General features: G+C 38.8%; 1 protein-coding gene across 1 annotated transcript in view; it reads left to right on the forward strand.

Moving 5' to 3' along the window:
- The window catches only part of PREP (prolyl endopeptidase), a 111,992-nt gene that overhangs the window by 12,467 nt on the left and 82,321 nt on the right, over nt 1-17,204 (forward strand). The window contains exons 5-6 of the mRNA XM_082480997.1: nt 2,508-2,717; nt 3,961-4,082. Of these exons, the coding sequence (XP_082337123.1) occupies nt 2,508-2,717; nt 3,961-4,082 (332 nt within the window). The remainder of the gene's footprint in view (nt 1-2,507; nt 2,718-3,960; nt 4,083-17,204) is intronic.

Here is a 17,204-nt window from a genome sequence, read left to right on the forward strand (position 1 = left end):
GTCTTTTTTCACAACTCTGTATCAGGCTTCCAGTGGAATATGAGCAGGTCTTGAGGCTGTTCATAGCAAGTTTATGTATTTATATTGACTAATTCTCTTACAATTGTATTTTGCGTCTTTAACACAAGTCAGCAAGTTAAAGACTGTGATGAACATAGTGTTAACTTTTATGAGAATCACAAAATTACTTATGTTTACTAGGGCTTTAACTTGTGTTAGCTGTCCGTTTTCCTACTCCCTATTGTCTTATTGTAGAAGCAAAACTCTTGGACCTTTAAGTCTGTTCAAGGCCAGTTAATAAAAACAGGACAGAATTAGTGTATGCTTCTTTGTGTGACCTAGTTGAAAAGAATCAATATGGATTTTTTTAGTGAGAAGTCCTGCCTTAAACTGTGGATAAAAGGAATTGGGTCCATATAATCTTTCTGTATTTCTAAAAAGCTTATGTCTCTTTCCAAATGCACTTAAAGAAACAACAGCCATGGAACAAGAGGGGAAACTCCTGATGTTGATAAAGGGTTGATTTAAAGGCAGAGACAGGAATAACTGATTTGCTGTCAACGTGGAAATTGCCAGTAGAGTTCTGTGTGGGATTATGCTAGGACTTGCACTGTTTGGTATATTAAAAAAAGTGGTGAGCAGTGAGGTAGCAGAGTTTGATGCTGATACAAAGTTATTCCAGGTGAAGGCTGAAAAATGACTAAAGAGCTGCAGGAGGACCTTAGGGAGAGTGAGTACACAATAAAGTAACAGGTAAAAGTCTCTGTGCAGGTAAATTAAGTGATGCACAGGGGACAAACAATCCTAACCTCATTTGTAGAGGAATGGATGGAATGGTCTCTGATCTGACCATGACCACTTGGGAACAATTCCTAGGCTGTAATAGTTCCATGAAAATGTCGGCCTGGTTCTTGGGAGCAGCCAAACAAGCACATCAAATACCAGAAATGATTAAGAAGAAAATAGAGAACTAAACAGAAAACACGATTACATTAGCAACCCAGAGGTATACAGAGTAGCATTGAATACTAAATATAGTTTCAGTCTCCTCAGCTCAAAAGGGGCTCTGAAGTACAGTTCAGAGGAGGGCGGTAGGAACAATGAAGGGTATGGAGCAAAGGTCAGAAACAATTGAGTGTGCCCAGATCAATCAGCTTGGAAAAGGGACAATTTAGCAGGGATATAATAGAGGTCTACAGAATCATTTGTGGCATGCAGTAGCATGCAGAGAGTGAATGGGGTTGGTTAGTCATCGTTTTTTTCTGTTACAAGAATGAGGGGATATCAAATGAAGGCAGTGGGAGTCAAGTCCAAAGCAAACAAAAGAAGGTGGTGGTTCATGCCGCAAGAAGATTTGTAGGACCCATTACCAATGGATGGTGGTGGTGCAAAAAACTTACTGTTTAAAGGCAAGCTGGGCAAGATCAAGGACAAGGGAAGCATTGAAGATTGTTAACCAACTACTTCATGGAAAAGAAGTTTCCTAAGCTAAAAATGATCAGAGGTTGTAAGAATATTCGAGGGAACTATTACATGTGCTTGCATTGTTCTTATTCTTGGAGGCACCTTGTTGTGGTTACTCCCGAGGCCAACTAGGTGTAATCTTGTTCTGAATCAAAATGGCCACTCTTATGTTCTTATGGGGGAGAATACGTTAGGGTGGGTCCCTCTCAAACCTATGATTTCTATGAAATGCAACTTTTTTGTATTCCTTTTTTCAGTAGTTACTTTCAGGCCTATAATTTAATCTCTTCACTTGAGTTGATTTGCAAGAGTGAAATTGATCCTTGTCAGCTATGATGGAAACGCTTCTGAATTTTTTTCAGAATTGTGTTTTCCTCACAGTTTGGATAGACCAACATAAACATCCGAGGTCTTAGCTGAGAATACTGGTGATTAATCCATTTGCTTCGTGGCAAATTTTTCCAGTTACTTCAGTTTTCATGGCTTTGCAGGGTCTGGTTTCAGTGACTCCAATATTGAAATGGTATTTGCTTTATTTCAGGATGCATTACTTGCATCTCACTTACTGTTGACGTCTTTGGTACTGTTTCTCTCTTAAAATCTCGCTTTAAATTCTCTACCTGTGTACATTGTCAATCTCCACCTCTTCCCCCCAAACTCAGGGAAGTAGAATTATTAATCTATTCATAATTCAGATGCTGGGCAGAAGTGATGTTATTAAACACACTTCCTGAGTATACATGCCTAAACTCAGATCTGTGAACTACTTGAGAAGTCCACAGAGGCTGGAAAAGTGCTGTGAATCCCAAATGACAGCAGAGGTAGTTGCTTGCACTGTCTTTTAGAAAATAAACCCACTTCTCTTAGTGCTTTGTGGGCACAGTTGTTTTAACTGCTTTCCCAATTTTACCTCTGTTTTGTTGGGATTTGGCTAGCGTGTAGTATATAATAAAAAGCTGCATGGCAAAATAACAAAGACTTTTAAAAAAATATTGATTCCTTGTGCTGTTCTTACTTCCTCTTGTTTCGTTCCAATTTCCTAGGTTATGCATTCAGTGAAGATGGTGAATACTTTGCATATGGCCTGAGTTCTAGTGGTTCTGATTGGGTTACTATTAAGTTTATGAAAGTAGAAGGTCCTGAGGATCTTCCAGATACATTGGAGAGAGTTAAATTCAGTTGCATGGCATGGACTCATGATGGAAAAGGCATGTTCTATAACTGCTATCCAAATCAAGATGGGAAAAGTGATGGTAAGTACAGCTGTACTAATTGCATGCTGTGTGGACACAAAATGACCTTTTAAGTAAACTGGTGCAACAAATAATTAGCTCTACTGGTTTATACTGAAATAACAAGCTATACTAGTTTATACAATTAGATATCAGATTATGTCTTGTATGACCAAAGCCTGTACTCAGTTAATGTGAGTATCCTCTTGTCTGTCCCTGTCCTTCTCTTAAAAGTTTGCTGCTCCTTTTCTTTTTCTCTGCAGTGATTTACTTAGCCTGCGTACAGGGCGTTATTGGCTGAAATTTAATGTCTGGTGACAGCTTACTTGGATCTCTTGCATTAAGCATTTTTGTGGGCATAGGTGAACTGGCTTCGGAGTTTGACCTGATGAATAGCAATCTGGGGCATAAGGTTTTTGTTATTCAACCAGATTAATTCATCTGTGATTCACAGCAACACAAAATGCTTATGCTAGCAAAATGCAAAGAGCAGCACACAAAGTAGAATAAATAGCTGAGGAACATCAGTAGGGAAGGAATTTAGCATTTCCTAGTATAAGGCAGTGCTACTGACAAGTTTCTCCTGGAGCTGTGCTCTTTGTTAAACCTTGCAGAGAGCCTGAATTTTGCCTCTCTTTGCTTTTGCAGCCTGTCATTTTGCCAGACTTGCAAGTTAGATACCCACCTTGTGTTTTGTACGTGTAAACATGTTTGTAGTTCAGAAGTTGAAGCGTTAGAAAATGTTGCAAGAGCAAAACTTTTTAAAAAATAAAAAAATCAAGTAGCACCTCATGCAATGCTTTAAAATACCTCATTTTTAAAAATTATTTTTAGCAAATGGAAGTATGAAGGTTTCTAGGAATGATTAGCAATAAATCTCCCCTTAGTTGCTCAGAGTGAAATGGGAGCAAAAACATCATTAGAGGGTGGTACGGATTGTTGTTTTTCTTTGCTTGCTTAGTATTTCTAGAAAGCAAATCTTGAAATGATAAATCTTCACATTTGAAGAATGTATTATTGGCAATAAAAGGAAAGGGTAACTGTTTAAGCAGGTTTACAGTATGGTTTGAACTTTTATTGTGTTTCGGCAGGGGTGCGTGTTTGTTTGGAGGGAAATGGTTGCAGACTCCAACCATTCCTAGTTCTCTCTGCTGAATTACTCTTCTCTTTCATATGCAAAGAGATACAGAAGTTTTGAAGTTTTAGTTGGTTGTTGTTGTATTTCTTTGAGAACTAATTGGTTTAAATATCTGCATTTCACTAGGTACTGAGACCTCCACTAATCTGCACCAAAAACTGCATTATCATGTATTAGGAACTAACCAGTCAGAAGATATTCTATGTGCTGAATTTCCCGATGAACCAAAATGGATGGGTGGAGCTGAGGTATGGTAAACACCCTGAAGCTTGTCACCATTGTGTTCAGTTTTTCAGGTTCTAACAACTGATAGTAGGTATAAAGTGGAACACATTTTGTTAAAAGAACGCTTTTTATTAGTGTTGCAGGGTTGACCATTGAACTAAGAATCATTGATTAAGAATTGCTGAAAATAAGTCTATTTAGTTTGCTTTAAATCAGTCCTCATGCTTGTAACGATACAATCAATATCCTTTTTCTTCATTGAGGACATTCTGCCTGATATACGTTACAGAATGGAGAAGGATCATTTGATGGACAATGTGTAAAGTCTTCTTGTTTATTCTTAGTCAGTGTTGAACCCCAGCCTTCACTTCCTGTGGAAGAAGCTTATTCCAATAATCAGCATGTCTGGATATTCCCTGCCATGTATATATTTTGTTTATATTTATTTTTGTGATGTCTTTCCTGAACATGAAATATGTCTATTCTATTTACTTGAAGAATGAAAACATACAGGTTAAAATCTGTTAATGCTGTGTGTACAGTTGGAGACTCTGAAGTTTCCCTACAACAGGTTTTATCAGCACAAGTACGATGTGGACTGTGTTATTGGAGATGGGACAAGTGACTACTAGAATTGATTTCTTAAGCTATTTTGTTGAACTACTACTATATTGTGCAAAGTCCCAGTGAACCAAAATTATAGGTAACGATGCTCTGTTCTTGCTTACACGACCCTAAATTTTGTAATTAATGTGTTTTATTCTTCATATTAGATTTAACAGTGCTTGATTGAGTGCACTGTTCTAGGTGCTGTTGGAATGTAGTGGTGGTTGTTCTATTTATCAGGGAACTAACATTTTTCCAGTGGATAAAAACCTATTGTAATTCTTTGTACTATCCTAGCTACTATGTTTGATCAGTACATCTTGTTTCTATACAGAGTCTCTTTTGGTGTGACACTTTTGATAAATATGAAATGTTTTTACCCTGATTTGGGGTATTCAGTTCCTAGAACTACTTTTCCCTGACAGTTCCTCTTTTTAAAAATTTGGTCATCAGTCTGTGTCACTTTCCAACACATCAATCCATGAAAATATTGGGGTCTTCTTTTCTGTGGGCTGCCAGAAAAGAAAGGTTCTTTCAAAGAATTTGAGCTGTGAGATTCAAAATCAGACAGTGATCAGAGTGAGAATGTGAAGGGCTCACCAGCAAAGTGACCACACTGAGCTTTCTCTATACCACTCAGATTTATCTGTAGGTTCTGTGAATAAACAGAACCTTTTTTACATAATCTCATCTATTCATGAAACATACCTTTAATGACTGACGTGAATATCAGTATAAACTTGCAAATGGGGCTTTGGAATTTTTTTACTGTTCAACAACTAGTTAATTCTGTTGAGTTTAACTGGCAATAAAACGAAATTTGGAAATCATTATCCTTATTTTTCCCTAGTTCTGTAAGTAAATAGGCTTTCTGTTGGTGACAGATGTCTTATAGTGAGGTATCCACTGAGTCACATGAGTGATGCATATTATTATTATTATTATTATTGCTTTGCAGTGTCGTGAGCTAAACTACACATGTTGTTATGAAGGCAAATTCATTTTCTGTGAGGGAAGGCTGTTGCAGTCTGATTCATTAGACTATACAGCTTTTTAGGGTAGTGAAAGTTTGCAGTCTCATAGTATTAAATCCTGTGGAAATCATATCTTCTGTACTAGGTGTAGAGATACACTTGTCTTACAGGTAGCAAAACCTTCTTTGAGATAATAGGACACTAACAGAGCCTTTTCTTATCTAAATTGAAGAAGCAGGGCTGAAGCATTTCAAGATCAGAAATACAGAACTGAATATGAGGAGGACCGTGGAAGAGAATTCATAGTATGGTGCTTTGTAGTGAGCAGAAAGAGTTTGCCTGGCCAGGGTGCAGAGAAGCAGCCATCCTGTATCTCCTGGCTCTTCTATTGTGAAAGAAAAGCTTGAGGCAGCCGTAAATGTAAAAGAAGTATCTGGTTTTGTTGATACCAAATGTCTCAGGTAATTTTTGTAACTAATGAGAATATATACCCCTTATATTAAATGATCGAAAGGTCTTCGGGGTGGGAAGAGGGGACTGGTAGTAGTAACTCTTGTTGTAGAGTAGGAAGATAATAGAATGTAGCACAGCTACCAGCTCAGAAGCCACTGGAATTGAAACAGCCCCCGTAAGTATTGGGAAAGTGGGGAGGGCGGTGAATAGAGAAACATCTTACTGCTGTGGGTTCTTGTTTAATAAATTTATATGTCTGCTTATGACTGTTTTCTTGACCTCTAGGAGGCATAAACTTCTAGAGATGTTGGTATTTAAGAAGAAATGCTATTTTAAGGAGTGGTAAAGCAGAGATCCAGCATGGTAAATAACCATGAGCTTATCTAAGTGAAAGTACTTTAAAACGGCTGATATTCTGGGGTTGTGCTGTGAGCCCCAGCTGTAAAATGTGGCTCTGTCATCCTGATACTAGTGAAAAATGGTTTTTAATTGTCAGGAAAAAACATATTCTGCAATTAAAAAAAGACAAACCAAAACAATGCAATTGCAAAATGTGGTTTCATCCTTGTGCAGTAGGTCAAAAATCTTCTTTTCAGGCCACTCAGACAAGTTTTCTGGTCATTTTTTTTTTAATTATGTGTTTGGGAAAGTGGAAGACCACAAAGTAATGGTGGGGGGGAATTAAAATATCTTTAGTAGAAATCAAATTATATGGTTTATTGGCACTGTCCTGAATATTTTTACTTTGCGCTAATATGCTGCCACAGATTTTAAAATACAGCTTTTCCACAGCTCCACGTTTTATGAAAGTCTGCTTTCATGCATTCCTGCCAGGTTAATAAAAAAATTTACAGGGTCTTGCTGGGCCAAATAGTTAGAGATATTTGGGTTCTCTTATGTTTTACACAAGCTCCAGTGAAGACAGCTGGATTATGGTGTGAGTGGTCTAGTCTGAACTACCAAACCTTTCTCTATATTGGGAGCAGAGCTTGAGCTTCCATACTCGGGTTTAGAGCAGAATTTGCAGGTCTCAACTGTGAAAGGGAGAGAAATACCTTGCTTGCAAGTGCAAAGCACCTGACAAGGAGATCCCTCAGAGACTGCAAAAGTCTTAAGGTTGCCATAATCTCGGGTGCACTGCAGGGAGTCAGTATGGTGTGTATTTTCAATGGAGAGAGGAAACTAGGTCACTGATTAGGACAAAAGAGGGATGTGTAAAACTTTGTCAGCTTAATAAATTTACAAGACAACATGCAAGAAAATAGCTTCAGGGTTGTTTTTTTTTTCTCATTACACATTCAACACCAGCCCCAAGTATGCTTGATTTCAAACAAAATCTGTGGTGCTGAAAATGGTGTTGGCATAGAAATATAGATGCATTTCCAACTCCCCACTTGAATGGACTGCTTGTGAGGGGAAAAAAAGAATCTGTTTATTGTTAGTCAGACATATACATTTTGAAGAAGAGGCTATCAAATCTTTTCATTAGTCCGGAAAAAGCATATGTAGTTCTGGTACAGATTTTAGGTTGGTGAGTGAGTTGGGAAGAGCAGGGATGTAGTTTATTTGAATAACATCCCAGTAGAGGGCAGACTGGTATGAAGATTTTTTTAAAACCTTGGCAATGTCAAAGCTAGTCTAGAGGAGCTTCCTAGGCTTCTCAGTTTAAATGGCATGTTCTTGCTTCCTCTCCAGATTCACAGAGCATATCTCTCTCTCACAGCCAGACTGTTATTCTCAAAGTTAAACAGTAAGTTATATAAGAGCCTTTCACAGTTGGTAGTGTTAAAAGTCCCTATGGTACCGGCAGGAAAGTAAACAGGAGAGAAAGGAGGGGCTGAGGGGAACCCTCCCATCCCAGTTCTGCCAGCAGTAAAACAAGTACAATTGCACAGTCCCTGAATTGACAATTTTTTATTTATTTAATTTTTTTATGTTTAGAGCTGTCAGTTAACATCAGTGGTTCTCAACCAGGGAGCTGATCTGCAAATAAAATTCAGAGCACAGAGGAATAAGCTGTGCCAGATGTGTGCTGTCTATGGTGTATTTTCACTGCAGGAACGTGGAAGTGCAGCATCCACGGGGGAAGAGTGAGCAGCATGAAGGGGAAGGGCTCAAAACATTGCCAGTTTGCTCAAGTGAGACTTACTGTTGGATAAAACGAGGCTGTGGTAATTTTTCTAAAGCCTTATACTATCTTTGTCAAGGCTGAATCTGAAATAGGAGCCTACTGTGAATATCTTCCTACAACCCTGCCAATAGGTCTGGAGAATTTTACCGTTAAGAAACAGGCAGGCGATCTTTCTGTCTGCACATGGGGCTATGGTAGATGGCAATCTCCTACATAGCCAGGTTCTTGATGCTTTGATGCTTTCATTGCACTCAAAAGCAAGCCACAGGAAAAATTGTGTGTGTGATGCTTGTCTGTCACCTCAGAAGGCTACTGATTTTACTCTGTGCTAGATTTAAGAAAGAGAATGCATGTAAATATGCATGTACATATTGCTGTATTCCTCTTCTGAACAAGGCTGTCTGGTGTGCTGTTGCAATTGAAACAGTCATGAGCATGATGATCTAGGGAAAAAAAACCCAGTTCTCTGGCTTTGGTGGGTCTACTTCAACCCCAAGCTTAGCAAAGGCTTGGAAGGATATGGTCAGAATAGAAATGTTCTTTATACCAACACATTGTGTCTGAAATCCAAGAATAAAAACCCACCTGGAATAAGGAAATTGAGTTAATGCCTAAAGCAATTTTTCTAACCTGGAGAATGGATGGAAAGAACACATCAGCATGTTCTTTACATTCAACCAGTCCATGTCCTGCATAGAGTATGTCATGCCTGCTCCTCACAATGTAGTAAGTGGTTTCTGTTGGACCTGATCCTGAAATTATGCATTCCTGTCATCACCCATCATTCTGAAACCTAGTTGATTAAACCAGTATGATGCAAATAGAAAACAAAACAAAGCATTTGCAGCCTTAGAGTACTTGGATTCAGGGGCCTTGGATTGTGCAAACAGTCCCAAGAGGTTGCTTAGTGAAAGGGAGTTCTTGCCCCAGTCCCCATCTTCTCAAAAGACTGCTAGACCATAAGATGTGATAGGAGCTATATGCAACCTTCAGTGATTATTCTGGCACCACTTCAAAGATAATGTCAGAACATAGCTTTACGTTCCTTCCATTACAAAAAAAAACAAACCCCACCCCCCTAAAAAACCCGTCCTTCACAATCATTTTATCCAATGAAAAAGCTGTTTCCTATTCTAGGAAAGGACATAGCATTGCTTTTTCTAATTATGATTTAATAAAAGTGGAATTTGAAAGGCTGGGATGTTGCAGTGGGGGTTCTTGATTTTGTTGTTGTGCAAGCAGAACTTTGTGGCATGGGACTGTGTCCACATCTATGATGTTAGAACACTTGAAGCTGTTCAGATAGCATAATTGCTCTCATCTTTTACTGACCAAATGTTTTGGCAAATTCTACAGGAACTTTTACTTTTTTTTCTCTGTAGAAGGCATGCTTTGTGGGTTTTGTGTTCAGTATTTTACTTTACTCATCTGATAGGAACCTTTAAATATTGATAAATAATGCAAGGCAGGTAATTTCTGCATCAGTCTGAAATGTCTCTTGCACGTAGGTTCTTCTTAGTCAAGTCATGTTCGAGTTCAGTGGTGTTATGCAAAAATCTTTGTGTGGCATGTACCTAAAGTTTATGAAGTGAGGGCTGTTGTCAGTCTGTTTTATTGTAGTGACAGGGTACGTTCCTAAATGATTATTTAAAAAAAAAAAATCTAGTCAGTTGCTCTGGGTGGTTTTAAACTGTTACATACATGGCATATAGTGAAAATTGTAGCAGTGTTAAAATGCAGCTTATTGATGATATCAGTTAATGCCATGCATTGCATTTTTATTGCCATCCATCTTTTCTTCTCTGGGTGATTTAATCTTCCCATGACTGGGTACGTGGACCCCAGTTACTAATTTGACCATTTGGCTCTGTTTGAAAGCTTTGATTTTTGTAAGCTTTGATTTATTGGGTTTTTTTTTTTTTTTTGGTCGTGATTCACTGGTTCTGTTTCATTGGAAATGCATTAGATAGCAATGACAATTGCCTTGTTCCATATGCAAAGGGTACTAGTGCATGAGGAGCAGTAGTTTGTAAAATAACCACAGATGTAGATCAGGTTGTAGATTCTAATAGTGTTAATGTCTGCAGTTAAAGTTGGTTATCTTTTCCTCAACACAAGCATATTATCCAATAACTGAACTTATGTAATTTTTTAGTATCTTGTTATGCAGAAACAAATTATACAGTGATTAGTTTTTCTCTGCCTTGATAACAAAAAGGGCAAAGTTGGTAAAACTTTTAATTGGTTAGCTTAAAAAGGAATGATGTGTATATATAGTTGCCTTAATATAATACTATGCGTTCAAAGGGCCCCTATTTGTGAACTAAAAATAGAGAGTTCTTCCTTATCCTGAATCTTGCAGTGGTGACTACCACTAGTATTCAAAGAACTAGCATTAATTTTCACTGGGGTTGCTGTCATGCACTTTTACTTGGAAGCAAAGCACTTTAATATCTCTCCTATTGAGTTTTAGTTGGGGAGTAATACATAAAGCCAGGAAGTCTGAACAACCAACAGCCTTCTCCTGTTCATTCTTTTTATTTTTTTGTTTATTATATATGAATTTTTGGTCTGAAATATGCTGCTAGTAGACAAAATATTTAGCTTCACTTTTGCTGTGGATCCTTATAGGTGGTTACTGCTATTATAAATGCAGAACACATAACCTTTTGGGGTTGTGTGGCTGGCATGATGAATTAACTGTATTTTGTAATGAAAGAAAAAAGTTAAATAGATGGAAAACTCCTTTTACTAATTAGGCTTTAAATATTTGTTTTCTTTTTATATTCATTGATTTATTGAAGTTACAAGTAAACCACTTCATCTCAATTTTTTTCTAAGCTATGGTTACTTTTCATCAAAATGGAGAGAACAGGTAACATTAAAACAAAATTGCTAGTAAAAAACAAAAAATACTTCACTATAAACCAAAATTTATCGATAAATATTGTACTTTAAAGAGTTTGATCCTTGAAAGACTAAATAGAATGGTGCTTAGGAGCCCAGCTATTGTAATGACACTTCTGTATGTTTGTATGGTGTAAAGATGGTCACAGCAAATACTTCAGAAAGAACAGGTCTAATAAATTCAAAATTGCAAGTGACTGAATGGCAGCAGTGAAACTACAAACTATATACCAACATCAGCTCTTTGAAATAATCCTTCCTTTACTAGTTTTGAGTTGGGGATTAGTGCTGTGTTATGCCAACAAAATCATTGTTAAGTTGAAGGGTTTTAAAAGCTCTAGTTGAAAGGCTACAGGATTTCTTCTCTCCTGTTTTGACAGGACCTAAAATTCATGTTAAGTTGTTCACTTGCTTTATAACCTCCTTATCCTTTACCAGTGGATGTTGTTTGAAATGATAGAAATTATTTCAATGAGAGAAATGTGCACTGACTAGCATTCCAGATCTCTCTCAGAAATTCTTGAGATGTGTTTCCTTTTCAGTTTGGATGTGGGAAACTAAGAGTATTTACTTCTGATCCAAGCTGTCAGTTCTGACGTTACAGCTGTCTCCCTTATGCTGAACCATGAATGCATTCTAAGATTTGAGTGAAATGCTGGTATGAAATTTCAGTTTGTAAGTTTGTGGGCCAAGAGCAAGGATTGCAATTCAGCTCATGAAGATGAGGTAGCAGCGTAAGAATAACCCAAATGATAGTTGGGAAATCCTTTTTCCTTTTGCCATTCTTAAACCCGGATTCTTGTCTGTTTACAGTAGTAGAAAAGTCAGTGGCATTCAGGCTGTGATTACACATTCATCAGTACTGCCATCTGAGCTGCCTTAGGCAATCTCTGCCCCTGTTATTCATGTGTCCAGCTGCTTGGTGCAGTGTTTTAGCTCAGCCATTTGTGCAACTGCACAGTGAACCAAGATACTTATCTGGCAGAGGTGCTTTTTCTTTTATTATTTTTCTTTTTTATTGGGCTTTTTCTTTTGTCTCTTCTTTTTTTCCTCCTGGATTGTTCTTTGTTATGCTTTTTCTGGATTCTTCTTTTTTTTTTTTTTTTTCTTTTGCTTTTTTTAATTTTTGGGTTTTGTTTAACATGCTGTTTTTTCAGGGGGATCAGCTACCCAGTCTGGCTTACCACACAAATGGTAAATGCTTGTATTCACATGATGTGGGGAATGAACTTGCATGGATAGAAGCAACCACAGCAGTAGGAAGAGCTAGTGGTGGAGAGAGCATAAGCTGGTACTGCTGCCGATATTTGCTCATCAAACTGTAACTTTGCAATGTGGATGTCTAAATCTGTGGTATAATACTAAACATTTTAGCATGCTGCAGTCAACAGTGTCTTGTCCTGTTTCTGTCAAATTCCTTTGGGTTATAGAACTCACTGATGTAAGAATAGCTTTAGTGATACAGACAGACCTAATTGGCATCCCACCAGCAATATGCTTTGGGAATTCCTACTTCAAATTAAACATAAACTGCTATCAACCCTTCAGTAGTCCAGCTGGGAATGTGGAAGGAACAACTCATTAGATGTGCTCAGATTTGCTGTCATCAGACATTCTGAATTGCCCTTGCAACAACGACATCAGAAATTTGCAAATAAGTTTTCTTTTTTGGGTAAAGCAAGCAGTCTTCTTTTAACCATTAACTCCCAGCATCAAAGAACAAATTTATGTGGGTTCTGACTATTACTGAAAGAATTTTGTGTGTCATACTCTTGTGTTTAACTGAAATTTATATTTGTATATACCACTTGCAATTATTTGGCATTTTTTATGAGTTGGTGAGGAAGAGAAGGAAACTCGGTGCTTTTACAAGTATGAACAGTTGTTAAAGCAGCATATTGCAGTCACTAGTTTTAATTAAAACTGACACATGCAGTTAATGTTTGTCTAAAAACACTGAAGATGCTTCTTTCAATAAAGATCACCTAATCTTTGTTTCCATTTCTGGGTATTCTCCCATCTTGGAAGTAGGCAAAATGTCTCAATGCTGCAGGCTGCCCTGTTAAAGCCATGTTTCATATAATGGGGTTTTTTGGTGTGGTAGAAATCTTACGTGTTCTTTTCTATTTGCCTTGTGAGCTTTCAGGTCTATGGACTTTTTTTAGCAGTATAATTAGTTGTTGACAAAATGCCTGTAAAAAATACAACTTGGAAACACTCATTTGGGTGGTTTTTTTTGTTTTGTTTTGAGGGTTTTGGTTGTTGAGGTATTTTTGTTAGCTTTCATATACTGAGATTTGGCTCTCTGTTCTACTAAGTTCCTTTCTTGTGTCTTCAAAACTGTGGATCTGTTTGAATAGCAGCATAGTTAGGACCTAATTCTTCTGAAATTTATTTTGCAAAACTAATTCTACAGATATTTTGCACAACTAATGTAATGAATATTAACCAAATTAAATCTAAGAAGTAATTACAATATATGAATAAGAATTTTTTTTGAAGATGTGTTTAGGGCCAAATGGAAAGTTTCCAGAATTCAAGATTCATGTTTTGTGACTAGGGGTTTAAATTTCCATTAGATATTGTCATATTTCAAGACAAGAAACGGCCTTCTGTATCAGGTCTTAATAAAACATTTAAATCTGGTAATTTTGGAGTGTGCTTAAAACAGCTCCATTAGGAGAGGGAAACCTTAAGTTGATGACTTCCTGCCTTTCTTTGATGGACTTGCACTTTCAAAAGCTTTGCCAGGAAACAGTATGTTTGCCAAGCCTGAGCAGAAAGAAGGATTCATTAATGACTTTATGTACCAGCAGACACCATTTTGGAAACTTTATTGTGTGCGTACATGCATGTGCAAAAGCAAACCAAGAAGCTTCATCAGAAAAAGTATAATGTGGCTGTATCTTATAATCATCATTTAACAGCAGCATTAGATTTTTGCATGTGTACGCTTAATGAAATTGGCAAAAATGAAAACTGTTTGTCAGTTTGCCACACTAAGCAAAAGTACCATTAAAATTACCAACTCAGATGACTTAGAAGAAATTTCATACTGCTTTGTGACAGAAAACACACCTTATTAATTCCATCACTTGAGAACTTGAGGGAAAATTTGCTGTGAATTAAGTGACTGTCATTCAGACGGACTAAGCTGCCAGCTTTTTTCCACCTCTGAGATGGACTTCTGGCAGATACCTTAAGGCAACCAGAAATCCAAAGCTAACCTCTAGCACTTGGGTTATTTTTTCTGTTGTATGTCATACATACAACAATTGAGGAGGACCGGGTCAGAGATAAGGAGGACCGGGTCAGAGATCACTTGGCCAAGCTGGACATTCATAAGTCCATGGGCCCTGATGGCATGCACCCGTGAGTGCTGAGAGAGCTGGCAGATGTTATTGCTAGACCACTCTCCATTGTCTTTGAACGGTCATGGAGAACAGGAGAGGTGCCTCAGGACTGGAGGAAGGCTGACATCACTCCAGTCTTCATAAAAGGCAAGAAGGAGGACCCAGGGAACTACAGGCCAGTTAGTCTCACCTCTGTCCCTGGGAAGGTAATGGAGCGACTCATTCTGGATGTCATCTCCAAACACGTTGAGGAACAGGAAGTTACTGGAAGTGGTTAACATGGATTTACCAAGGGTAAATCGTGCTTGACCAATCTGATAGCTTTCTATGATGTTATAACTGGTTGGCTGGATGAGGGGAGAGTCGTAGGTGTCATCTACCTTGACTTCAGAAAGGCTTTTGACACTGTCTCCCATAACATCCTCATTAGGAAGCTGAGGAAGTATGGGCTAGATGAGGTGACAGCGAGGTAGATTGAGAACCGGCTGTGTGACAGAACTCAAAGGGTTGTGATCAGTGGCACAGAGTCTATAGTTGGAGGCCTGTAACCAGTGGTGTTCCCCAGGGGTCAATACTCGGTCCAATTTTGTTTAATATATTCATCAATGACCTGGATGAGGGGACAGAGTGTATCCTCAGCAAGTTTGCTGGTGATACCAAACTGGGACGGGTGGCTGACACCTCAGAGGGCCGTGCTGCCATCCAGCTTGACCTGGACAGGCTGGAGAGCTGGGCAGAGAAGAACCTAATGAGGTTCAACAAAAGCAAGTGCAAGGTCCTGCACTTGGGGAGGAAGAATGCAAAGCACCAGTATAGGTTAGGGGTGGACCTGCTGGGAAGTAGTTCTGAGGAGAAGGATCTGGGGGTTGTGGTAGACAGTAAATTATCCATGACCCAGCAATGTGCCCTTGTTGCCAAAAAGGCCAATGGAATCCTGGGCTGCATAAGGAAGAGTGTGGCCAGTAGGTCGAGGGAGGTCATTCTCCCCCTCTACTCTGCACTGGTGAGGCCACAACTGGAATACTGTGTCCAGTTTTGGGCTCCCCAGTTCAAGAGGGACAGAGAACTGCTGGAGAGAGTCCAGCGAAGAGCAACTAGGATGATTAAGGGCTTGGAGCATCTGCCTTATGAGGAAAGGCTGAGAGAGCTGGGACTCTTGAGCCTGGAGAAGGCTGAGGGGAGACCTTATTATGGCATACAAGTATCTAAAGGGTGGGTTGAAGGAGGATGGAGCCAGGCTCTTTTCAATGGTTCCCAGTGACAGGACGAGGGGTAATGGGCACAAGTTGGAACATAGGAAGTTCCGTTCAAGTACATGGAAAAACTTCTTTACGGTGAGGGTGACGGAGCACTGGAACAGGCTGCCCAGGGAGGTTGTGGAGTCCCCTTCTCTGTAGATTTTCAAGACCCGCCTGGATGCAGTCCTGAGTAATGTGCTCTGGGCAATCCTGCTTTAGCAGGGGAGTTGGACTAGATGATCTCTAGAGGTCCCTTCCAACTCTGAAAATTCCGTGATTCCGTACTGTGAATAACAGTATTAAACAGGTGAGTATTCAACTTTTGCTTTTAAAAAATAGATTGACAGCATAGCTATGCAGAGCAAGCATGTTTGCTGTATGCCAAGTGCCAGCTTGACAGTTTTCACTGTCCTGACGTTGTGAGCAAATAAATTTTGGGTTTCCCATTCAAACAACAGGTATTGTTCTGCTTAAACTCTACTGCTCTCTACACAGTACCATGATGGCATGTGTAGAGGTGTCCATGCATCAGCAAAATGATCTTACAGGGTTTAATTCACCAAGACTGTGAATCTAGAGTCATTTGATGAACCTGGGTTTCGGCACATCTAGGATATTCACAGGCTCATACACTGACTGTGTTGGGCGTGCTAGAGAGGGGAGGCATGGTGCAGAGCCCTCCTCATGTAGAGGTGGCAGCAGTCAGGTTACGTAGACCTGTAAGGTGCACTGAGGGCCCATTTTAAGAAGTTAGTGACAAACTCTTTTCTATAGGTTCAGTTTAGCTGACAGGTTGCACAGTAAAAAAGGAGTGCTTACACAGGTATCGAAATGAAGACTCAACTGAAATAAATGCCTCTTTCACTTAAGTATTAGCAGTTTCAGCAGCACAGTTTTTCCTTTGATTAGCGAGCAAGTGCTTTCCTGGTACATCTCTGTATCTTTTAAAATACCTGAATTAATACGTATATCCCAAATTACTGATTTTCAATGACATACATGTCACTGCAGGGCTCCATTTATTTCCATAGGATTTGGGGGAGGGGAGGTAAATTTCCTTTTGCGTGGGATTGATACTTCGATAAAGGAGTTTGAAAGTTCACAAGTTTTGACGTCATCTTCAGAAGAAACTAACTTAAGGGCCTTTTTTGGACAAAAGCCCACTGGCCACTCCGTTGTGTCTTTACAAAGATGTCCAAGTTAGGAAATACTCTTGCATGCTGACTTTATAGTTAGTGACTAGAGAGAAACTGGACACCTACATCACCAAATGTGGCTGCTTTGTAGTTTTTTGAGAAATTTCTATTGAGCTATGTAAAGCTATGTTTTAATTGATGTAGGAGGGTTCTTTTTGAGTACTGAAGTTCAGTAAGAGCCTGGCAATCCAGTTGATCACAGGATTAAGCAATGCTTTATATTCAACATAGTGGATTCAATTAAACTTCTCCATGTTGAGGACATTGACTGTGAGATATTTTAATGT

Source organism: Vanellus vanellus, assembly GCF_965231255.1.
Source record: "Vanellus vanellus genome assembly, chromosome: 3".
Taxonomy (NCBI): Eukaryota; Metazoa; Chordata; class Aves; order Charadriiformes; family Charadriidae; genus Vanellus; species Vanellus vanellus.